Source organism: Anneissia japonica, unplaced genomic scaffold (assembly GCF_011630105.1).
Source record: "Anneissia japonica isolate Jap-2015-1 unplaced genomic scaffold, ASM1163010v1 scaffold287818_len932483_cov186, whole genome shotgun sequence".
NCBI classification, from domain to species: Eukaryota; Metazoa; Echinodermata; class Crinoidea; order Comatulida; family Comatulidae; genus Anneissia; species Anneissia japonica.
Window position 1 is genome coordinate 449,803 of NW_022703366.1, and position 27,384 is coordinate 477,186.

Consider the following 27,384-nt stretch of genomic DNA (forward strand, 5'->3'; position numbering starts at 1 on the left):
GCGACAGAAACATTTTTTGTCTGACCTATTTAGCAGTGTCCATAAAATTAATAATTTGTATGATCTTTTTTTAAAAGGAATTTGTATGAATATAAAATGTGCAAAATTGTCAAGCTTTAAAATTGCCATGTTCATAAAAATTTCCATTTAAAATATTTGTCTTAAAATAGATTTATTTAGTATCAAGGGCCTGCCTTTCTTTAAAGGGTTAAGAGTGTAATTCAGTTCATTCAAACTTTTATTGCATTATGAACCATGTAGGGACCTACATTATAAACCAAAACAACTTCAAACTATGGTACATATGTAGTACCTACATAAAAAAAGATTAGTAGTCAACACGTTTAACCTTTATCAAAGATCGTTTGATGTGAGAGGATTTGAACTGAATATCCTGGATTTGAAGGCAAGCATATTAACCACCACGATTGATGGGTTCCCTCTGAGTTTTTATAAACGTTATTATTTATTATAAATATAATATAATATGTTTGTTATCGTTACATAATCTTTACCATGAAACATAAAGTCGAAGCAAATTAGTAAGTAGTAAGTCCATTCTATATATTGTAACTACTCATTTAGTATGTATTTTTTAATCAACCTTCTGTAGAAAATTCCCACGATCAGTAGTTTTTTGTGGCTATTAACAATGTTAAATTATATTGGCAAATACCATGAACCAGTTTTAGATAAATGACGTCATTTGACAAAAAGTAAGTACAATTGAACCTCTGTCCAAATCCCCAAATTACAACATATTCTATTTTAGCAAGCAGGTTCTGTAGTGATACAATAGTATAAATCTATAGTATGTTTTGTCTAACTATTTACTTTCCTTTTTATTGAAAATCTACACTAATATTTTGACAATGAAATGAATGATGACTACCTTATCTGAAGTAGGCTTTGAATAATTCTTCAGTTCTACCGTGCCGATTATTAAACATTTTTTGAACGTTCAAATGTATTATGAACAAATTTTTAATACTTGTTCAGCATAAGATACAAGAAATCGTGTGCACTTTGACACAGGATAGGTCAGGGACTTTAACTACAAATTTCACCCCAGTTATTTCCCACACTTGTGCTACAAAGATGATATCCTATAGAAAACCAGTGCCCTTCCAATGTTAAATAATGCTTGTTCTATCTGTTTTAGCCAAAGCAGGAAAGATATTGAGAAACTTAAGTTGCTTGGCCGTTTCGTGGCAAAACAACGTAACTTGAAATTTTCACTTTTGGGGAAAGATAGAGTTAAAGTTTGCATGTTCGCAACTTTGCGATAAATTGTCGTAGCCTTTTGAAATTTTTCAGGATTGTATATCTATAGACATTGTGATTATATTTAAAATTTTAATTACAACCATTTGTTTATTGCAAAGTTATTAGCGATAATTACAGATATGTTGTTTTTCCACGGAAATATATCAGGCTCGGTATTGTTGCAAGTGCGACATATTTTTGGAATTTATCACGTTTGGGGCAATCATATACATTACATTGCTGTTTAAGATTATTGATATGAAAACACCAATTACCATTTGATATTGCTTTGCCAAACTCCATCGGCTGAAGACCATTTTTTTATACCATTCTGTGGCAAAACAATGTATCTTCATCGCAGATACGTTGTTTTGCCGTGTAATCTTGTAGTTACGTTGTTTTGCTATGGTAAATCACTAGATTTTAAGTTTTGTGCTTAAAGATAGGTGGTGCTATCTTCAAAACGACTCATTATTGAGACCTGAAAGTTTCACATGTAATGCAGACGTGTTTAATATACTCCGAAATGATATTATCTCAAAATCGACAAAAATGCCAGTTACGTTGTTTTTTCCTCGGGACAGCAGCGCTCCAGTTGCAGATGGTTAGGTTTATTCTAAAAGCTAATAGAAACACCAAAGGAGGCTTTATATGGGAATTTAGGGTGGGTTCCAATTAAGGTTATTCAGGATATATCAAAAGCAGAATTTGCTGATTATGTACTGGGACTGGATAAACATCAATGGCCAAATTTTATGTTAATTGCACATATAAGTTTATGTAATGGAATTGAGCCTCTCTACAAATTAATTAAAAGCTTTATCAAAATTAATTTTGACCTTGATTCAATTTTTAAAACTTCCTGCCTTGGCTATGCTTCTCTATGTGTTAAGTGCTTTAAAGGCCTACTACTGTACATGATTCAAATATTCCTCTTTCGAAAAATGAAATATTGAGAAAATCGTCTCTTCAAGAATACTTTTCCATTAAGCATAAGCATACTCCATTTCTAGAAAATTATTTTCTAGATGTAACTGATATTTGTGGAACAAGTTTGAAAGTCAAACTTCGATCAAACACTCTTCCGTTAGGCCACAGGTCCTGCAAGCGGATACCTGAATATTTCATTTCATTTATTTATTCACCAAGAAACATGGTAAGGGACAGCTAAAGATACAAAAGTCTATGACCCGGAGGCCAGCTGTCCCTTTAAATACAAAGTACAAAACACATAAAATTTAAAATTTAATCTATATACAATAACATGCCAAAAAATCATTTAAATCGACTGTTGACTGATAAAATATTGTTTAAGCTTTAAAATAAATTGTTTGAAGGTATGAGTAAGTATAAAATCTTTGATTGTGATTGGTAATGATGTCCAGAAGGCGGGGAAAATATGTACAGGGGTATTTTTCAAAGCAATAGTGCGAAAAAATGGATGTTTAAATGAAAGATAGTCAGTGAGTCTAGGGTTAATAACGAGTTGTGTTGTAATGGCGTCGCAATTAGCATAACGGTAAAAACAAAGGTGGTAAGAAGAATATGATGGTACATGTAATTTGTGTAAAAATGGCTTTGGAGGATATTCAACACTTCCTATTATACCTGTAATAAACTTAACGCCATACGATCTGAGGAATATAGTACTATAGAAAATATGTTATTTATTGCCGATTATTCAAATATATGGGAAAACTTCATTTCTGGTGATTTACAGACAAAATTAAACTTTGGTTTAGGAGGAACTGATCTTTTTTCTATATACCGGTAAGGATGTAGACACAATATCTTATATCTTCGACAAATTTTGCAAAGAATTTAATGAAAAGGCATGGAAACATAGAAACGATATTTTAAATGAATCATGATTTGTAATGTATACCGGTAATGTGTACATTGTTGATTTCTGATTATAATTTTTATGTTGTTTTTCTGCTGTATTTTTTGTGATATTTTTAGTATATTTATTGTAAAATGATGTGATTTGGAAGGAATATGCTTAATAAATTATATCGATATTATTTTACATGCCAAAGTGTTGTGTTTTCCAAAATTAACAATTTAAAGTCAAATTTTATCTGTCAAATGATTTTTCAATGTCATTTTGAATTTGACTTAGGCAAGTTCAACTGTATTCTTGATTTGTATATATTTCTGTTGTAGACTTTTTTTAAAATTTCTTTTTGTTTATTTTTTATGTTATGTATGCACCGCCTACACGGCTGAGTGCCACCGAGAGAAAAGTGTATATTTGAATAAATTATTATTACCGTATTATTTATTTTGGTATTGATTTATAGTACAGTAATATTAAATTTTATTTTGATTTTTTAATTAAAGCAAAATGTTATATTTTCACCTTTACAAAGTACTGTAATCAATCTATTGGTTAATTCACTGACTTCCATTGCAATGTTGTACTTGATCACTGTTTAATTTTTGTGTTTCCATATTAATCAAATTGGATTATCTCCTGGTATACCACTAATCCATCAGGTAATTGAAATAAGAGTAGATCTGCAGCAAGACAGTTACCATGAAACACATTATCTCTTCCCTACTTACCATCTTTATTTATCCTAACAATTTTGTTCATCCTAATCTCAACATCTGTCAAATTGCCATTTTTACTTAGACAGAATAAAGTAGTTATTACGCAACTCGCGCCGAAATATATCAATGAAAATATTGCAGTAGGGCCTAATGTTACTAGCTAGCTCTAATGTGAACACATATTTTAATGTAATATTGTGGTTAAGATCGGTTCTGACTTTCCACAAGAAGACAGTGCCAGGAATATACTCGCAATATTGCAGTGGCATACAGTAGAGTAGCTCTGTGTGAAAGTGACTTTTGTATCTTAACGATTACGATACCGGTGTTACAGGTTGCCAACGACGGATTTCCTGATGGGAAATGGAAGTGAGTTCTTACATTACTCGATAAAATACATATTAGTGAATCTGCACTTTGTGATAAGAATGTAATTCAATAGAACTTAAAAATGTTTTGATTTCATAAAACAGTAACCAGATATGAATGCAGGTGATTCAGATTAAACAGAAATATCAAATTTGGTACTTTAATCACTTATGGAAGATTATTTTACATTGGATTATTTTTTAAATTGCTGCTTCTTTGTTATGTTTGTCAACTGATCTAACGGTAACAGTGAATATGATGTACAGTACCGTACAGTACAGAAATCTTCCAAAAATCTTCTCAACTTGGGGGTCGTCTTGTATGCAAGTACACGGTAGTCAAGTTAATGGTCTATACATAGAATAGGTCTATACATAGAATAGGTCTAGAAAAAAAAATACACAAAGAACAGAATAACATGCAGAGAGTTTCTCAAGTTAGTTAGCAAACCAGCTGGGGTGGAGAAGCTACATCACTAATCAGCAGAACAGTAGTAAAGTGGTAGTAGTAGTAGTACTTCTACTACTACCGGTACTTACTACAGTAGCCACCCAAAATATCAGTAATGTAACCTTAAAAGTTATATTGATAATTAGATTTCTCATTCAAGAGAACTATACATTTACATCCAAGTAATTTAAGGATTTTAAGCCTACATTCACTGGTAGAAATTTAGGAACACTCAAATTCTATAGGAATTTTATTATTTAAATAGTGTTTGGCCAGAAAAAAATAAGTGGCAGTATGCGTAATTTACGAAGTATGCAATTTGAATATTGTATTGTATTGTTGCTGTTTGTTGGTGCAACATAGACAGACAATAAGCCTGTCTTCAAGCTTTGAGAGTAGACTTTGACATGTCTTATTTGAGAGTTGGGTATATGAATAATGACTACCAGCAGAGGTCGACACAGGGGACAGAGTTGAGGACAGCTGGTCTTCATTTTGAACATAACAACGTGATGTTCACAACGTAAACAAAATTTGATTTTACCACAACTGAAAACAAAGTGTACATACTTTATGATCTTTGCAGACATTTTACATCAAATATGATAGAGAAATAAGAGCAGGAGGCATGTATGCCAATTAATATCAGTCTTTCTTTTGAAGGACATGTCATAAAGGCTTATACCATCATTTTTCTTTTGAATTTTCTATGTACAACAGAGGGGATTAAGCAAAAAATAAAACTGATTTATTCTCATTTAGAATGTAAAATATTTATATATATTAATCTATATTTTATATTTTTTTAAACTAACATTGCATACAATACAAAATTTTAATTTTCTTAATTAGATTTAGAGCTTCTTATAGTATTAGTAGGCCTATAGTAGATGTGTTAGTGTTCCATATTATTAAACACCTTTTCCTCCCAGTTTTTAATATTTGAAAATTCTGTATCTTTCAGCCATTTTGGTTGTTTCTTCTTACACCTCTACAATATCTTAGAAAATGTATTTCTACAACATATCATTTGTTTTCCAAAGCCTACAGTAGCTCTACAATGTTACAATGTTTTTTTACTTGCTGAGTCGGCCAACGATTCGTCTATGTCTAATGTTTGTTCTCACTGATTTTAAGCTCTAAATTTAACTAAAGCTTTTCATGTTAATGTTTGTCAATTCACTAAGTTGGTCAAAAGTGAAGAAAGCAATTTGTGTGCTAAAAATATCCCTTTCTCATGAAAAGCAAAACATGATTATGATACTTTCATTTTGTATGACTATCATTGTAGCTAGACAAATTGAAGAACTACAGTAAACCTATTTCCTTATATTCTTGATTAACTTTATATTAGACCTATAGATCTACCTTTTAATAATGAATTACACCGTAGCTAACAATATTACCTTATAAGAATGTTATAATAACGTTACAGTTTGGTGTTAAAAATGTTATTTTGTAGAACTTAGGTTAAGTACTTAATTATAACCTAATTTCACAATAATAACAAACACTACTTTGTGACATACCAAACTACAACGTTTGTAAACGTTATATAAGAATGTTTTGTGTTTGCTGGGACCCTACTTTACCACAAGTATAAATGATGCATTTAATATTCAATTGGTAAGAAATTACTATGCGTAGTCTTGAATGTTTCTTCTTAAAATTCAGCACAATGACGCTGCAGGTGATGGGTTAGGCTCCTACCTCTACCCTCTTAAAAATACTATATGTTGAAACAAATCTAATATATGGCAAGCCTATCAATTCCCGTTAATTTTTTACTAATAGTCTTTGTGATATTCAAAGACAGTAGTGTCTGTCTGGTGGCCAATTGCCTTTAAAAGAAAGATGGCTATCATTAATAATAATAATGATTTATAAATATTAAAATTAGCTATTTATGGGTTATGGTATAAATTAATTAATGAATTGAGTGTAAGTATTAATAGGATTTTATAGCTGTAGGATGAAATCAAATTTTTAAATGGGAAATAATCCATAGCCCGAATTACTACTATAGGGCTATCTTTGATTATACTTTCTGATTCTTCATCCTGAAAATTAGATTAATCCATTATATAGATGTAGACACTTTTGGGATTTCCCCAAAAGTGATGTGCGCGAGGGTGATAAACTAATAATTTTTTTAAATGGGGCCTTATGTCTTTTGGAAATCATATTGATGGTATGGTACAAATGAAAATATTTTGTTAGTTTATCATCATGAAGAAGTACAATATTTTCTTCACACTGTCTTTGAAGGGCATTCAACTACAGAGTGTGTACTGAACTCAGGTGAATTGTTATGTAAAGGAGAAACTTTGCACAGTGCAAGTTATCCATGTACATTCCTGTATGCTACATCTTATAAACTGTTTGTTTTTATAAGGTTTATTTTGAGTTGCTGTATAGGATTCAACTCATCTCATAGCATTAACGGAGGCTATTGGGCTTTTTGCAAAAGTAAAACAAATGAACAAGATCACTCCAAGTTCAAATTTATTTAGTAAATACTTTAACCTGGGCGGTGACTAAAATATGTAGGTTTTAGCTGCATGGAAATTCCTGGTTCCAAAATAATTTATTAAAGGTAAAATTTATTACTTATAGTTTATATTCAATAATCAAGCCTTCATAATGTAAGATATTGCCACCCACAAAAATCAAGATGAAATGATTAACAGTAGGCCTATAATAAAATAAACCTAACATTTGAGCCTGGGATGGATGCAGGAGTTGCAGACGGTGCGATCGCACTCACTAAATTGTATTAAGAAAAATAATTGTTCTATTGTATTTTTGATATGAATTACCGGGAGGATTTTTAAGGTATGAAAGTACAATTTCCGGGCACCACGTACCCCCTACCGTCAAATTCTGTATCCACCCCAGTAAGCTTCTATACCCCTCAGTTCATTGTTTCATTTAAGCAGACTCAAGTTAGTAAAATGCTTCTCCGTAACCATGTCTTCTAGTTTCCCTAGTAAATGAAAAAATTCCGTAGCACCTGATGATTTATGGGGCACTTTTCTGGGTTTTTACAATAATTGATCAGTAATCTGACAAGTCTGAACCCTAGGATCCGTGGGGATGATGATGGTGTCTTTGATTAGTTCCGTAAACGTCCATAATTAGGCAAAATTTCCGTAGCAACTACGGACGTTTTGTTGAACTTGAGAAGTCTGTTTAAGTAGAAAATGCTAGTGTCACAGTGGTTTGCCTAAGCATTGCTAAACGAATGACAGATGAAGAAATATATATATATATATTTTTTAATTTACAATGTACAGAAATAACATCACAAATTTATACTGTATGCATTGTGTTTGATATGACAGAAGTGGTTTCCAGGGTAGGGACAACAGCATATTTTTACCTCAGCCACATGTATAAAGTGCTGAATCTTCGCAGAACTGAAAGGTCCACTGATTGATATGGAATGTGTATTATACTATCTTTATAGAACTCTCACAGTACTTTTGAATTTGAAAAGATTCAGAACATATACATATGAACCTGTCTACTGTATAGCACATAATGTGATAGACAGTGTTTGGAAAATAATTCCCTTCCTAATTGGCAAGGAATGAAGGTGAAAGATGAAATGAGTACACCTATTCTGAAGCTTCTGGTGTTGATAAAGATCTTTGTTAATTAAAAAGTGCATAGCAGTAGTCAATCCTGAAGTAGGGCATGGACAACATTATGACAGGACGTGCCAAAATCAATGTCCTTGTGTAAGTGATACAGACCCTGAAGCAACTTCTATTAATTGACACTGATAGCTGAGTGACTGCTCTGACATCTTTATTTTAGGATCAAGATGTACCGTACTCCCAAGATTGCTAAAGAGAATGTGTGTCCACAGAGATTCACTGATGGTTGAGGTGCTGACAATGTGATGAAGAATTCTGTCTTCTTCTTCTTTGTCATTCATCTATGATTACATGTCTTTGATGCATGTTTTTGCAAGCAAGGAGCAAATTTCATTGCCAGGAATTATCCAAGCATATCTCTTCTTGTTTAGCATATAATTGGTGCATGTTTATGACCAATAAAGGAATGATTGATTGAGGGACACAAATAAATATGTTAGACAAAAGATAACTTATACAATTAGTGTATTCCACAAATATTCTGGAAGTTGTATAATTTTTATCAAAACATGGTGTTATCAGTTCTGTAGTATGTTCTCATATTGGGTTAACAAACAAAATGAATGGAAACCAATGATACATCCAATAACTTAATTTTTTTTTAATGTGCAATTCAACGTTTTATTAATTTACAAATGTTTCCAGATTGTATCATAGATGCAGTATGACTTTGTAATAAAAGTTTGTACTTTGGCTTCAAAATGTTGTCAGTGGGCCAGGAGTTGCAAAGTCATTTTGAAGAAATAATGAATATAACAGTTACAACAGTTATAACAGTTGTTACTGTATCTAGAGGCCTTGAACAAGTGTTTTGACAGAGCTTCAGGCTGTGGCTATTGTAATCAGCTAACTGCAGTGTTGCAAGATAAACTTCCCAATGTCTTCTAAACACTCTTATCTCTGTTGTGGTTAGGTTTCCATAATTTGTTTGGGGAAATCCCCAATCCAAAGCTTGTGGTTTTCACCTGAAGTGTTGAAATGGATAAATAATGGTTAATAGGAAAGTACTTCAGATTGGAGTACATATTTAGATATAGACCTACTCTACTCTCATTTTCGTTTTATACATTCATCTGAAGTAATTAATTTTACTAGGATTTATTTTCTTTCTTGAAATCGATACAACTTTTTTAAGACTCCATAAAATTATTATTAGTTTATCATTCCGGTCACACATGTTTGTTTATGTCCTGTTAATTTGGTAGCAAGCAGAGCTAATAGTTGGTGGTCTTATTAATTCATAACTCATTAGAGCTTCATTAGTCTTCATAATGTGCTTTGAAAACAGTAGACAGTCAGTTTATGCCAAAATTATGAATGTTTTCTCTAACAGAAGAAACAGAAACCATTAAAAGTTTAGAATTCTTGGTGAAAAGTTTATCACGTTGTACTTTGCTCCAACTTTGTTGTAATAATACTAAGAGTCTGTTCTCCACCTACCTTATATTGCTGTTTTATTTAATTTGTGTGAAATTTTCGTATTGAAAATTTGAATCCATTTATATACCAGTTCAAAGTCTAATTCAATTTAAATATTTAAATTTATAATTATACTAGAATGAAACTAGGCCTACCGGTATGTCTGTCTCTTCAAATGATTAGATTTCAAACCAATCGTGCAATATCAGTAAATTTCTTTCTGCTTGGAATATGGGATAGGTAAATTGCATTAAAAGGCTGGGAAGGCAGTTGGCATAGTGGTTGCTGTTCAGGTTTTCAACCTTGTGGTTCTGAGTCTTAGATACATACCTAAGTAGACCATTGTTGAAGGACTGCAAAAATGGTTCACGCTATGTTCAGCGTTAAATGCAAGTCGGCTACAACCCCTGGCTTTGTTTTGGGCACATACGATCAGGCTCATCCTTTGTAAGGCCTTGCTATAGTGTTCCCTTTGCCCTGTATTCTCTAATTTAAAAAAAATGATAACCTCATTATTAGCATATTGTATATTTGTTGTGTTTCTTTCAGGTGCTCTTGGCCCAGCTGGTAGTATTCCACCCTCTGCACTGTTGAGAGGTAATGTATCACATTAGGCATGCTTTTGTTGTGTTTCTTCAGGTTGTAAAACATTTATTTCACTTAAGAAAGTATAATACATACTCCAAGTATTGAAATACACGCCATCGTGTTGGGATTCAATATTTCGACATTAATTTTGTCATCATCAGGAATGATGATGACATAATTAATGTCAAAATATTGAATCCCAATGATGATGACATAATTAATGTCGAAATATTGAATCCCAACACGATGGCGTGTATTTCAATGTATGTATTATACTTTCTTATCTGAGATTAATCAGTGGACCTTTCGATTTATTTCACTGGTTTCTGTATTTATACATTTATGGTTCTGGGTTCTGGAAATCTTTCCAAAGAAATATAAAAAAAATATGAAATACTTGTTGATGGTTTTATTATTTTTTATCATCATCATCATCATCATTGTAATCACTGTTATTAAAATCAATACCGTGCTAACAACAAACTAACACCTACATCTTTCACCTACTACCCACTACCGCCAACATCTATCACCGCATTTTCCATTTTTGTTTGAGGTAAAAAACACCCAATTAATATTCCCATTTCAAGCCTCATAAAGATATTTATAAGCATTAAGGGTCCCTCGTTGCATGACTCAACCTTGTTAAATGTGGTACATCTATAAGAAAAAAAGATTTAATATTTTTTTTTAATGTAAACTAACCAATTAGCAGGTTTATTATTTGTTACAGTCAGTCACCCACTTTGAACTGCATGACTTCAAAATGAAACCACACACATCACCCAGAATTCACAAAATTCCATCCATTACTGCAAACTTCAGTAGGATTGTTTGCCAACCCATTCCATCCACCACATACATACTCATGACAGCTAATATATCGTGTACTACACACAATTCTGTTAACCCTTTACCCTTACCTCAATTTCTTCTAGGAGGACTGCTTACTTTTGACATTCCCAGTACATTATGTTTGTATGCAGGTTTTTAAACTCAATTTCCTGGTATATTCATATTCCTAACATGCTAATTACACCTTTATTACAAGTTAATGATCAATATAATTATGACATATTTCTTTTTGTAATTTATTTCTGGTTTCAAAGCATTTTTATTTCACAGTATGCCAGCAAATTTACAAGAGTATAGTAGAAATACTAGAAAAAAAATTTCTGATTTTGAGCTTTTTTATGGTTTTGTGCATTTCTATTCATTAATACTAACTTTTTTTCTTTTTTATGATTCAACTTTTTAAATAATCCACTATATGCTTAGCACAATACCATTTAGAAACAATTATAAAAGTAAGGTTATTGCACAATCTTTAACAGGTTGTAATGAAACTAAAATATTATCATCACCATTATCACTAATTACAGTATCAGTGATCAACACACCACCATCCTACCACTACAGTACTTGGCTTGGAGCATGTTTGCCCTGCCAGCATTCAGCTTTACAGGAGCCACAACAGGCAGCTTTATCCCACTCAATGTTGTATTGGTAATAGTACCTATTGTGTCATTAGTTGTTTGAATGAAATCTACCTGAGGTGCAAGAACTAAATCAACCCAAGATTACTATAAGCCGTATTGTATAATTATTTTAAAGCTGCTTAACCTCATGATTAAATAGTTGGTAGATTGTTACTCAAGAGAACTTGTTAATGCCAAAGATGCTTCCGATCCATTTACACTACCATTCTAACAAGATTTCTGTAACTTTTTTGCCTTTGGGATAATTTGATGTGGCGTTAGCTAATGTGCGGGAACTTTGTTTCTGCCTGATTAAATGCAGTGACCAAGTGCTTTCAGGTCCAGATTTACTTTTGAAATTTGATATCAAAGTTGCTTTGATTTTCACACCCATTGTATATACCTAGTTAGCAGCTTTGTGTTGATTCTTAATACCACTTCTGTTGAAGGTAATTGTGGTCTTTATGTGCTAAACCCCAGGTATTGTACATTGAATGTAGGTGTTTATATTAGACTCTGATAAAATCAATTTTTTGTGTTTTATATTGGTAAAATAAGGAGAAAATTTGAACAAAGCATCTGATATCAAACAATAAAAAAGGTACGGTATGTGTTTGGCTGACTTAACATTGGTTGCAAGCACTGAAAGCACACCATATTGCTCCGTTTGTTTAAAATTTAGCGCAAGGTGCATTACACAGGCAGTGTGCTATATGCTCTACTTCGCTACTTAAAACCCTTAAAACATTATATTTTAACCAGCAATACAGTGTATTGGTAGAGCAGCGTTTTGTGTATTAAAGTTACCATAGTAATAACAAATTAAAGCTGCGATCCAACCGGCACTTCCTCCTCACCCCAGTTGGTCTACCTTTGCACGCCCTTTCTCCCTATCCCCGTAGTAATTGGAGCCATATCTAAGAAGACTTGAAATGGGGGACCTAATGGGAGGTGAAGTTGGAATGAGGAGGCTTGATGATTGAGTGATGGGCACTAGGTCGCAAAATAGGGTAATTTTTAACTACTTGAAATGGGGCGGCACCAGCTTTTATTGAGGGTGGGCATCTCCTAGATATGCCACTGATGGCAATCCTGAATACGGCCCTGGCTATATAAATATATTACTATATCAGTGATTTTCATTAGTTAGAAAACATACCATTTTCATAACAGATAAATACAGTAGGTATTTCTCAAAAGTTCTGTTACTGATTTAATTCTATAAAAATAGTATTACCTAATGACAAGATGTGAGATTCAAATTCCAGGTGGAAAATTTGTTTTTCACTCATCACAGTGACATGGTAAACCAAAGAATTCTGGATTGGTAAAACTTTTCATCATTCTTTGGTGGGATGAAGAAAAATTATGTTAAAGCTGAACTTGGACAAAGTTTAACTCAATTAATATTTAACTACAAATAATGTAGTAGCAATTCACAACCACAATTGGTTAAATTTGCTGATACATGTACTACTCAATTTTTCAAACTTTAAATTTTCTTATTTTTGCACTGTGATGGAGGATATATTTGTAACTGTCATAAAATTCCTTAAGGTCATTCTTAATCGACATGACATGCTAAGAAAGAGCCTTATGGGTTATGATCAAAACATATTGACACCTTATTAGAAATTATATTTTTGTTCAGTATAAACCAGGACCTGATTTGAAATTTCAGTATCAATTCTAATATGAAATACTAACACTATGCTAAAATAATTTTTTGAAATATTTGAAATTAATTATAAAGCTGATATTTATCTTGCTTGAATCAGAATTCTTTAAATATTTTACAATATCCAAATTACACTTTTTTTTTACAAGAACACATTTTATAAGAACACTGAGGCTGAAATTACTTAAAAATTAAGAACAAAATAAGAACAAATTGAGGCTGAGGTAGAATGTCAAACTACAAAAACCAAAAAATTATATCTGTACCTTATGTGGGGTGTGACTATGCAATACCCTCTATAATACAGTACATTAGGTGTACCTACCTCCCATTTGGGGCCATTTTTTAACCAGGGCCATTTTTTATGTGCCTTTCATTCAGGGGCCATTTTTTCAAATTCAAAATTCAAATTCAAAATAACTTTATTTGCAAACTTAAGGAAAATTTGAAATATACAGAAAAATTGATAGTTATATACAAAATATAAATATGAAACATTTAAAATTCTCGTTTAAAAATCATCACGACACCTCCCAGTACAGTGTATACTGCTGTACAATAATAATTTTCTATGTTTGGAAAGTGTGCAAAATAAGAACAAAATAAGAACATTTTGAGCCTGAAATCTGTCAAAAAATAAGAACACTGAGCCTGGGCAAAATTTTACTGGTTCTTATAAAAAAAAAAAGTGTAGTAGACAAATACTGATATAAATGATTTTTTAGAAGTAATCTCTATTAGGCCAGTCTATTCAGAATGCTTACCTTATAACCCGACTTACCAAATGTTGCTAAATATTTAGGGTCAGTTCATTACTTGTAGGGGGTAAAGTGAACACACGAGGCCTAATGGAATTAACAGCGAAGTGATTATTGTTATACCGCTTGGAGTCTTTGTGCCTAACATTGGTTTCCACTCATATTACCAAGACAATAGAAGGAGATCCCATGTTTTAAAATTTCATATTTGTATTTTATGCCCTTTGGGTGTTTGTTCGGACCTCTCGGTGATTTTGATAATCAGTCACATATGAACAACCTTGTCTGTAGTGGATAAAAATATTTGAAAATTTTGACATGCATACTAACTACTTCGGGTGTCTCGTTTTGAATATGACAAACAAATTTTGGATTTAAAGTACAGTATTGTAGCTTCTCAGCTTGCTACCCGATTATATTCTTTTCGCTCAAAGAACACAGTTACACTCTTTGAAAAAGAATAGGCGATTGTTTCTCTGTGTACTGCTATTCACCACCAAGACACCATACATTTTCAAACCTCACAGTTTTCATGTAGCTCTTCAGATATATAATATTATGATATCTTTCCTTTTATAAAAAAATTAAATTCTGTTCCATTATTATTTTAAAATTTTTATTTAAAAATAATAATTTCTAGACTAACATTGGTGCTACATTAAATTACTATTTTAATATCAAATTGTTGCAGTTGTTATTTTTGTAGTGCTACAACTACCACATTGGTCTCCCCAAATGTTGAGGGTTTTCCCAATTTTTTAGGACATCCATCACATACCGGTACCATAAAACTTAAAAGTTGCCTGTGAGTTGCTGTTAATTATTCATTAAACTAAGCAACTCTTTAAAATATTTTCTCAAATTTTCAAAAATGGACTCTTTGTAAGACCAAATAAAATATATTGCTCCGCCCTCATCAGATTTTGGAGTTTCTTGAAAATTACCACTTGCAGTTTTTCAAAAAATGATTTTTTTTCCATAAAAAATTGAAAGCCTAGAGGTGGAAACATAAATGGCAGATATACATAACTAATATTAATTTTACTAATTTTATAAAAAAAAAAATTTGTTATTATTTACCAGCCTGTTTTACCACTAAGTTTAGTTAAGCCTGAGTTGTCATATTTCACACAAATTTCTGAGTACAGGTGCTATGATAAGTAACTGCCATCAGCTGATCAGCAAGAGGCCTAACCTTGAAATTGTTCTTGCCAGGTGCTAATCAGACAAGCCTCTTGTTTAATTAAGGCAGTTTTAAGACTGCTATTCCCACACGGTCCTCAAAAGATCTTTCTCGCTGATTGAAGATGTTCTACTATTTAATGTGGTACATGTTACTGTATTTTAAAATATAGTAGCAAGGGTTCAAGTTAGAAGAAGTCATTTCCAAGGGATCGGGTTAACTTTCTAAACACATGTAATTTGTTGATAATTGTGGCAAAGACAAGCCAAACCAGTCACTTGTTGCAAAAACCAATTTTTAGTTATTAATACAGGGTTAAACAGTAAAATGAGAGCTATAAAATGGTATAAGAACCATTTAAATCCAGCATTTCGTTATGAAGTTACAGGAGTTTAAACATATAGCTGTTTAAAGAACAATACTGTATTTGAGAAATCAGCCTTCAAAGTTCGTGATTTTGGGAATTTCTCAAGCAGAAACCATCAACAAATTGTTAAAAATTGTAGTTTTAACATTGAAAATGGACAAAATAACAGCATAACATGATATATAGATATATGAAGGTTAGTTTAGAGTAATAAAATAGATTTCAAAAAATTTGACATTCCAGCATGTTTTCACCATTATCTCTGAAACAGGATTTGTGACAATTAAGTGACAGGCTTGGCTTTTCTTTGCCACAATTATACCCATCTATTTCCAAAGAGAGAATACCAACAACTACAAATGAAAAATTTACACGTGACAGCCTTTATAAGCCTAGTCTAATACACTTTTTTTTTTAAAAATAAGAACCAATTTTGCCCAGTCTTAGTGTTCTCATTTTTTGGCCGATTTCAGGCTCAGAATGTTCTTATTTTGTTCTTAGTTTACAAACCTTTTAAAAAAAATTATTTAATTGTACGGCAGTATGCACTGTACTGGAATGTAGGTGAAAGTGACCGCACAATAAATGGCTCCAAATAGGTACACCTACTGTATTATAGAGGGTATTGCATAGTCACACCTACTGCACAATGTACAGATATAATGATTTGGTTTTTAAAAGTAAAAACCTCATTTGAAATTTTACCTCAGCCTCAATTTGTTCTAATTTTGTTCTTAGTTTTCAAGCAATTTCAGCCTCAGTGTTCTTACAAAATGTATTCTTATAAAAAAAAAAAGTGTAAATGCCTTAGTACACACAGGCTATTGCAAGGCAGGTGCTACTTTATTGATAGTTGCCAAGTAGTTAAACATTTTGGTTTTATTAATTATATACACTTAAGGGTCTGAATGAACTATGGATATCAATGGTCTTAATATTAAATCACTTGAATAAAGCAAACAATGCTCTCTTATAGACACACAAATTTAAAGAAAAATGTTGATATAATTTAGGTAATTATTGTGTGGTTTGTCAGCTTAATTTTAACCATGACATGAATCAACGTTTAGGTCATGAACTTATGTCAAGTAGGTCATGATAATCATTTGCAAAATATTTTCAATATAGAATTTACTAAGCTGAAATTTAAAAAAAAAGATCGTATTCTTTGTCTAGTTTTTTTTTTTTTTTTTTTTTTTTTTTTTTTTTTTTTAGTTTTGTTTTTATTTTATCTTGTTTCTTAAAAAGATGGTCATGATATGCTCTGCAACAGTGCAAGGATATTTGGATTTTTTCAAGATTTCAAATAAAAAAATGTATGATCATAGTTCACATTCATGGGGTTGTTGCATGGACAGCAAGATTGTACTACTCTATTCATGTGATCCTTGAACCTCGAAGGATATATCATGTTGGATGGTGACCTTGTAGGGACTATTTTCTGAATATCACTTGAAACTAGATCATTGATATGGCCTGGTTGTTTCTCAAGTTAAATTAAATTGCTATTAGATGGTTGAAAGGTTAAGCCAGGTCATATAAAAATATACATCCATCGTCATACAGATACTTAAAATAAGCATATAATACATATAATGATTAAGCTGTCGATCATTAATCTTAATATTATATTATATTATACTCTAGAATAGTAGCCATCTAATGATCTGAATAAAGCCTTTCCATAAAATCGCTACACTGTCGCTACAATGTTTTCAGTGTAATCGTTGTACTGCATTGCAGTCCCTGACACATTCAACCGACCAATCAGCATCACTGAAAGCTGTCAGCGATAGCATGTAGCGATTGTATGGAATCCAAGCTTTTATTGTAACATAGAAGAATGGAGAAGGGGAAATTTCATGCCTGTATTCCCATTGTTCTTCCCATGTGCCTTTGATTCTCAATTCTTCTACCAGCAAACACGATTTATTGTTGAGATTTGTAACCTATTTGTAATTCTGTTGTAAGGAATCTAAGATATTAGTGAAATGTTAACTTATTGATAAAGATTCCATTCCAAACTATATTGCAACAAGGACTGCTTTCAGTTAAATGGAAAACATAATTCTGTACATTCAGTCCAATGTGACCTAATTTTGAAAGCTAGATGTGATTTATAAGAATCTCCTTATCCATATCCTTGTAATGCCATTTCTCCTCATCATTCGATCAAACTTTTACTAGGAATTTATCCAAATAAATCAAGTGTGAACAAGCTTCACTATTTCCAAGTGGTAATAACAACTAAGATTTCTGCAGATAATTATTTTAAATTTCTTCCTAATGTGATAGAATTCATCATCACCATATTAAAAAAAAAACCACTAGAATACTGTATTGCTGCTGATAAACCTGATCAATAAACAAAAGTTGAAAACTTGGTTAGTGGTAATGGCACCAGGCTAGTTATTTGGAGATCATAGGTTCAATATCCACCGAAATCACTTGCAAATTTTTCTCTCGGGTATTTGGGAACGTACCGAGTATTCGGTACAATAACACACTATGTAGGGCAGAACATCACTCCTATGAATAACATCACTCCTACAGTACCTACAAAAGTTGAATGTGTTGACAATGAAATTTTATTGATTAATTAATCAACGTAAGTAATCAAAATGTTGTTTTTACAAGTTTATAATCCTGTTTTTCTACAGCCTGATTCCAGTTCATCTGTTGTTGTTTCACATAAAATGTGTGCTATATAGTCTTGTCCTTGATGCTGGATAAATTTAATGGGCTCCAAATTTATCACTTTGTTAATGACTTTTGTCATCACTTCCTTTTTTCTTAGTGGCCAATGTCATTGTTGTGAAATCTGTAGGTAGAGTTTTATTCCTCAGATAATTCTGATGATTTTTTTCTTACTTTTTTCAACTGGCAGCAGGAAAAAGCTAATTTATAAACTCAACCCCAAGGGACATGGAAAGTCAGATAAGGAAATAAAAATGTATTATCTTAGCTTGAAAGATAATGTATAAATTTGAGTTATGGGTAATTAAAGTTACTTCGACAAAGCCAACAGTTGGTTTTGCATAACACATCTCATTCAAACAATGGCATAATGTTCAACTGGTGTAAAGATATATTGTCTTTGACAAAATCTTAATATCTCCGCAACATTCAATTAATGAAATAAGTTTCTTTGTTGTGCTACTACAGTAACTTTGAACACCATAATGGGGTTCAGCTTCAAAAACAAACTTTAAAAAGAAAACAAGATTCAAAATCAATTTGTATAAATATACATTAAATGGTAATTGAATACAGAAGTATATAAGGCCCTATAAAAAAATATTATTAGTTTATCACCCTATCTGGGCAGGAAAAGTGATGAGGGAGGGAGGCTTTTTTTTAATATTTTTTATTTTGCTAAAGCCAAATATTACCCTTGGGTTGTTTGCTGGTGCATTGATATTCAAAGTAAAACATGATTTAGATAATGCAAACAATATCTACTAACTATTTAATAAATAAATGAAAAAAAATAAATAAAAAAATAAAAAAATTTCAAAAAAATTTTTTTTTTTTTTTTTCAAAATTTCCAGTACCATGCATGCGCGCGAGGGTGATAAACTAATAATTTTTTTTATTGGGCCTAATGATAATGTAAATTAATTAGCACATGAATAAAAAGGAACAGAATTTGAAATAATCTGTACTAAGCAAGTACACATGCTTTTTACAAAACTGGTTAAGAAATGCGGTGAGATGTAATGACTATGTTGTTGCCTGGGATAACTCTGTAAGAGCGAGTAAATTCAGTAGAGGTGCATGATGGGTACTGCCACGAGATATGGGGCACCCTGTTAGAAAACAAATAAAACTAAAGTCGAACAAAATTGCATTCGAAAGTCGAACATGTTTCCTAGAGACAAGATAAACCAATTCCCCATTCAGATAATTAAGTAAACAATTTTTAAGTATAAGGCAGTAGACACGTTCTAGCGCTGGGAGCCTATTTTTAATCTTTTTTTTTCTTAACATTGGTTTGGCGAATTCCACCTGACATGCTGAATTAATTTATAATACAATCCTGTTTATGAGGATGAATTTTATCTTTATTATGCACATAGATTATTGATTTTCATTTTACGTGATTAAAGTATAGGAATATAAAGTGGTGTAATGATTTATAGTTATATACAGAATACTGTACCATATGTTGTTGTTATAATTTAGTTGGAGAAACTGACATTGTCATGAACTTTGTAGCAGAAATCATATCTGCTACATGTAACATTCTTACTGTTTTTTCTGCCTGTTTGAATGATCAGGAGCCATATTTTCAAGTTTTCAACAGCGACTATTTTTGGCAATCTTGATGGTGTAGTTTTTCAAGTATGTAATCTTTATATAAATGCTTACCGGTATATCATTTTTAATAATGATTAAAATAATAAAACGAAAATTTAACATATTCAATATACTCTTTAAAATATGAAAGAAACAAATGAACATGAACTGATCAAATCAAAAAAAGAGTAACTCACAACTCACACTAAAGTAACACCCAAAAAGCATTTTGGAGATAAAATCATCTTCAAAGGGGTCCGCTACATGAACTGATGTGAAATGAAAAAGCAAAATTGAGCAATTGTCAACTTAGTAATACAGTATGTTGTACTTTTAATATTCCTTGTTGAACTGTATTCATAATAATTCATAATTTTATTTATCTCAAGTGAGATGGTATTATGATATTCAACATGTGATCTAGATTTTCCAATTTGATCTAAATGTCTATACTGTATTGTATTCATATACTCCCAGGCCAGGTGTTGTCATCATAAGAATACACTGACCTTAACCAGCTACAGTAATTAAAACTTTCAATGAGCATTTATAATATGTCATTCAAACCATCTATTTAACTAAAGACTGGGGTTTCCAAAACAATAGGGACCAGATTTATTAAACTAGAAATCAACTTAAATTCGTCTTAAGTCAAATTTTTCCATATTGCTTAGCTTAAAAATTGCTTAAAATTAGAAAGTCGATTGTACGTTGGTGCCATCTAAGACGATATTTAAGCCAAGATTTTGCTAAGAATGGGTAATAAAACAGCTTTAAGTTATTTATTAGGGACATCTTAACTTTTTTGACTTAAGACATTTGCTAAGCTGAGATTGATAAATTGCTTAAATGCTTCAGAAACCAATCATATTTTGAGATATTAAGTTCTAGAGATATTTATGCTAACAAAAGACTCGTTATATTCATAATGCACACTATATAACTACCGTAATGCTTTTTAGTACATTTTAAGAAGTTATTACAGATCTTTAAAAAGTAGATATTATTTTGATCAAAATTCTTAGAAGGAAGATATTATTACTAAGAAGAGTCAACACTATAGAGAATGTGTATTTGGTAAATGAGTTCAACCAAGTGTGTTTTGTATGTTTTTTTTTTGCTGTGAAAATATTTTGTCAAGAAGGTTCAATCATAATAACATCTACCTACAGATATTTCAGATACAATAAAGCGCGAATGGATGCAAATTGCACGACTTTTTCTCAAATGGCATCTGTCATAATTTGAAATATCTTAAATTATATTTTTGAATTATTGTAATCATATCAGAAATTTGGACAAAAATGTTCATAGAATCAACATTCTTACACAACTGTTTCTTATCATGTGATGTCCTTTGCGGCCGTTCTAAGGCAAAACAATGTAAACAAATATAAAAGCAGTATGTTGTTTTGCCACAGGACGGCCGTCTGTTTTGTCATGTACGTAAGCTCAGTTCTAAAATCTTCCCTGTCTTCCCAGAAGTCTCTTCAATGGCTAAATCATATTGCCCTTGATTTTAAAATTAGGGAGAAATGACATTTCCATGAATTTTAAGTACTGTCGAAACATGTGGGTGTAGGGAATAGGATCTAAGAGTGGTCAAACCATTGACCATCTGGTACTATCAGAAAGAAGCCAAGGTTGCTGACCACTCCTAAGGTCATGGTGCTTAGGGTGCAGACAAGCTGTCTGATCAGTTTTGCCATGATAGTGGGTCAACAGGGGTTGTTTAAACTCCATTTAATCAATGAATGATTCTTATTCCCATTGGCTTACTGATGACTGCATGGACAGTCACCTTATTACCATGGGAACCAAAATCAATTACCTGAATCCTTGTTGAAGAAAGATTGGATAATTTTCCAGATGGTTTGTTCATACAATAAAGTGCTTACAAATTATGTGTGTTTTTATTTGATAAAATAGTTGCATCAAGCATTTAGTGCTTGTTTAGTTGTGTTTATTCATTCCACCTATCTCTGGAGACTAAACAAGTATTTACCAGAGAGTACTTAACTGACTACATTCGAAGTGCCTGGTGCCCTGCATAATTGTATGTGATACCATTTGGTGCCATTGAGGAAAGGAGCTTAAGCCTCTCCTCCCCCTTTCCAATTGATCAAGCTCACCATGACACAGGCCAAGTACAATGAAAAGTAATCATGTACAGTATTTAAAATTCTTTATGTATAATACTCTCTAAAATGTCTCAAAAGAGGATAAAAGTGGTCCATAATTTCCAAGTTTCTCTGGCAAGTGGGCTTACTCACCTGGACCCCCATAATGGTTTTTTCCCAGAACCCTAACCAGGGGCGGATCCAGAGATGTCCAAAAGGGGGGCCGAAAGTGGGGGCCGAAATTTGGGCCGATCGAGACAACAATCTCCTAGGGGGTCCGGGGGCATGGCCCCGCGAAATTTTTGTGTTCTAGACGCTGGAAAATAACATTTGAGGCGTTGTGGGCTATCATTTTTTTTCTTTTCTTTCTTTTTTTCTTTTTTTTTTCGCCCCCCCCCCCTAAATCCGCCCCTGCTAACCTCCAATGTATATTGTCAGAACCCATGTTAGATTATTTAGCCCATTCCAAAATGTATATCCTAGATCCACATTTTTGAGAGTATGATGTTGCTAATTTTACTAAAATCCGAGCCTAAGTTAAACTTTTAGGCCAATAAATTTACATAGGCTTTCACAGCATTATTTCCTCTTTCTCATAATGACATTGAAAAGGAACATAAATATGTATCCCACTTCCTATGAATATACTGTAAAAGGAAGCTTGTTTAGAATTATATATTTATCCTTATATGGGCAAGCCTATATAATTATGTTTCAGGATCTTTTTCACATCTTAGGTCAAATACCAAACCTGTGTTGATAACTAAAATTCCAACACATAATGATGATGCAGTAGATATTTAAAGAACATACCAATAAACACCCACACAAGAAAAAGTGAAACTATTTACTACCTCAAGTAATTAAACTATAAACTTTGTATCCGCCCACACTCCTATCCTCTTTCAGGACATAAGTGGAAAAGTGATAAACTTCCAAAGAACACAGACTCTCATTTTGAATAGTAAAGAAAACTCTTTGTTGAAAGTACCAAGATAATATCTGGGAACCAATTTTAGGTCTGTTTCTACAGGAAAACAGAAAAGAACTGTTGTATTTGACATTGTTTTGAAACAAATTCTCAAAGATGCATTGCAATTGCTATCAAATTTGACAAAACAGTTTTCAATGGATGGTCACAAACAAAATTAAAGTTCAAAAAGTTTCCATTTTACCAATAGGCTACAGGAGTTCAAAAACTATTTTTTTAATACAAAAAAAAAACCATTTTAATTCTTGTAGTAGAACTTGCTATTTAAATCCAAATCCAGATTTTTAAAATTTTTTTTACATTTTTTAAAATTAATAAAACAATATATATACTTGATTTTTTGAAATCAAAATAATTAAAATAGTTGCAAACATATTTAACATTATCTACTATTTTAGTTGGTCCATCTAATAAGTAGGTCTATGCAACATTTAGAATAATTTTGATATTACCAGATAATTTTACAAGGGCTGTTTCCCAAGCATTTGAATGTTCATGTTATATATCAATAGATATTCACCTGTTGGGAACTGCCTGGGTTGCAATGTTGTTTATTGCATGACTTGACATATTCCAATCTACTTGATCATAAATTGTCAAGAACCAAGCAGCAATGTCTTAAGTTTTCATTCCCAAGAGTATAATTATATGACAGAAATTTGATGATTAAAACATTGTTTAGAAGATGACACTTTAATTTGGACTTTTCTGGTACATACAAAGGAGTATACTAAAATACAGGCCCATAACTGGGGGGGGGGGGGGGGGGGGGGGGAGATGGGGCTTCAACTGAACCACTTCTTGACCAGTTTACTATTAGTATTTTATTAGTATAGTAGTATTTTATCATTACTTTATTAATTAAAGAAACACTTTTGATTTGAACTTGGCCTCTTGGGAATCCCTCTTCACATAACCTAGTTACAGACCTGAAATACAAGCTCATATCTCTGCTGGAGTAGGCCTACATTTGGTAGTGAATTCTGAATTGCAGTGGGATACAATCCCTGCTATTTTCTGAAGAGTATACTGTGTTCTTCAATGTGCAAACAGACTATAACACAAGATGATGCATGTTTCAGATGCCTATTTACTTTACACAATCAACAAAGAAGAAACTGTGGAAAGAAGATGAAAAGACAAGAAACATTTTATATTTTTTTTTAGTATTGTCAGGCATCTTGCTGCATTTTTTTTTTGGTAGTAGTCAGGTATTTGTGATAGGTATACCTCCATGAAATAAAGTAATTATTTGGCCTATTTTACAAATCTTAGAGGGATAATAGCTTACAGATTACCTTGGATATAACATAAGTAAGTAATGAGTAGATTGGATTAAAACTAGTCTTACTAGATCCTAAGGAATTATCACACAAAACAAAAAAGAAGTAGTGAAGTGATTTTTTTCATTTTCGTGGTGTTTTTCTTTCCTATAAAGACCTACAGCAGATGATGCATGTATATGTGTTGGAGAAGAATTCCAGGTTACAAATAATAATAATAATAATAATAACATTTTTATGCTATTTAATTATGAGCCCAATTAGTGATAGATCAGAGTGTTATTAGTTAGTTGCCTTCATGCCTTGGGCTACCACCAGGCAAACATTTGTGGTTGTGGTAAACACATCATAAGTTATTTCCTTGGTAGGTAGATATGACTTAATATAGATGATACATTAACTAGAATTTCTTGTTGGTAATCTAAAAGTTATCTTTAGAAATTCAATTCTTTCCTGCCTATAAACATGTTACAATCCATTGCAAAAAAATATAATCTACTTTAGAAATAAGTGAATTGAATAATAACATTTTCTTATTATTTAATAAAAAGATGAAATATAAAATATTAAAGTATGATGTTTCAATTTTCTTAAAGGATTTTCATCAATGTCATTATCATCATTGTCATCAATGACATCCTAATTATTGTCATACATCACCTATAATCAACGATCAATACTGCAATAAACAATAATTTTTTAGAGTGAAAAATAATCATACTTTTAAATTATTTACATTATTTTTATTATTGTTGTTATTATGTTTGTCATCATCATCAACATTATCATCTTTATCAATTGTCATTACCATTAGTTATTATCATAATGTGTATTAAAAAAGGACACAAAAACAAAGTCTAAGCTTATATATCTATACAGCATTTTGACGAAATTTGGAAATGAAAATTTCTGATAACCTGAAAACTGCCGGTGGGGGACTTCCAGAGACCTACGCACTTTGCACTACGTAGTTACCAGTGTGCGCGCGGCGCTCTACTTGACTCCTTGGATGTCCTTCAGTGAGTTGCGAGACGTTGGCGGCGCTGTTTCAAAATAAACCCGATAAAAATTTGGTCTATACAATACATCAAGATTCCTCCATCCAAGTAGTTGTTTTTTAGCTGTCTTACAATAAACAGATATTCTTTATGTCCATTTGATAACCCTCTGTTTCTCTGGCCAGCTGCCAATGCAAAAGGTGACTGACCACTGGGAGCCTGCTATAGGATTATCTTATCGAGTTTTATGTGACAAACACTTCATAGAATTAAAGAATTTATGTTAACACCTAAAACTGTTTTCATGTGCACAAAAAGTATAAAAATTTTATGCCTGCATAGGATCTGACTATTTAATTATATATGATTGAAATATTGAATATCTAATTGAAATAATTTCAGGTAACGTACACTCAGAGGCTACATAGATCAAAGAAATATGTTTTCATTGATTTACAAACCAACAATTTGATAATTATATATTTTTTTATTTAGTTGTTTACTATATTTATTTCCAATGAGTTGCATTCTGTTTATTGTTACCCTACCAAAAAAGTTCAGATAAATGCTTCATGATGCAGATGTGGTTGAGGAATTTTCAGAGGTCTTAATTTTTTTTAGTTAGGCCAACTTACTAGGCTATTATTTAATAGCCATAAAACACATGTGCTTTTTCATATAATTTTTGGGGGCCTGTTTCAAACCCCCTTCCTCCTAAATCTGCCAATGGTCTGCCATAGACTAGACTGCCACATTTGCAATAAGTACAAGTTTATGTGATCATTAATTAAAATGAATTTCATTACTTAACTGAGAGTAAATAAGAACCCTTGAATGACTCTGTTAACACTTAATCCACTAGCAGCAATCAAATCAAGTAAATCTGAACCTTAGGCAATAAATATATCACCCATCAATACGTAGATATTAACCACAAAGAATTTGACTTTGGGCCAGTTTCTAATGACAAGAAGGAAACATTTTGAATGACTTTTTAATAGAAAAATATTTTTTGGCAGTTGACCCTTAAAGAGAAACTTTTCAGTTTCTGAAAAAATACAATAGGCCATGTGTCGTAAAAGGTTTAAAACAGGACAAATTTTCCAATTTATTTATTTTCCAATTTATCCTCCCAATCTGGGTGGGTAGCAGACATTTGTTTTTTACTCTTCTGTGGACATTGTAAAACCACGACATTTCAAAGCCCAAACTCTTTTGTTTACAAAATGTTCTGATGGCAACATGTGTAGGTTTGTCTTGGTTATGAAAAGTATAGAGGTAATATTAAATTTCAAAAAAGGAAGAATATTAAATGTTCCACTATTTTTCAGTCAACGAGACATGGCCAACGTCAAGGCTTAAGCGCCTGACGCTGGTGCCACCTAATTTCAGTTGTCTCTGATAAAATGTTTAGCAATGTTTTTTTGCAGTTGCTTACTGTAATTTTTTTAGATATGGGCCTACCATCTTTTCCATGTATGCTGCTGATTCCAATATAATAAGTGAAAAGTTAAAACTATTCATCTATTTCCAACATGATTGGAATGTGCTACAGACTTGGCTACAGGCTAGCCCCAGGTCAACTCAGATCAACATACCCTTTCAATACTGTTTTATAGTATAATGAGCTGCATATCAACAATTTATTAATAACTGTTCAGGTCAGGCATATGCCTTGTGTTCTGTCAGTTGTTCTTCTATTAGACATTGATGATCTTATCAAATGCATTCAAGGATAGTGAAGACAAGTTCTGCATTATGTTGTGTGACTGTTAGCGTAGGCCTCAGCTTGAAGTGTAAAATCATATTAAAAAAAATAAATCCAATGTTATGTTAATCATAAGAGGAAAGCCCTCACAAGGGTCCAATGCTACAATAAGCATATCAGTAGTATAGCGCCTCATAAAAACTTAATATGT

The 27,384-nt window shown here is 32.1% G+C and overlaps 1 protein-coding gene and 1 long non-coding RNA gene across 3 annotated transcripts in view; one reads left to right on the forward strand and one right to left on the reverse strand.

Annotated features, from left to right (window-relative positions):
• The window catches only part of LOC117104398 (cysteine-rich motor neuron 1 protein-like), a 63,896-nt gene that overhangs the window by 18,806 nt on the left and 17,706 nt on the right, over positions 1-27,384 (forward strand). For both annotated transcript variants that reach the window (XM_033245235.1, XM_033245236.1), the window contains exon 3: positions 10,272-10,319. In XM_033245235.1, coding sequence (XP_033101126.1) covers positions 10,272-10,319 — 48 coding nt within the window. The remainder of the gene's footprint in view (positions 1-10,271; positions 10,320-27,384) is intronic.
• On the reverse strand, positions 9,043-11,279 carry LOC117104399. Its single transcript, XR_004444739.1, has 3 exons — positions 11,234-11,279; positions 10,053-10,208; positions 9,043-9,268 (listed from the first exon to the last, which is right to left on the reverse strand). It is a non-coding gene; the product is annotated as an uncharacterized LOC117104399 (long non-coding RNA).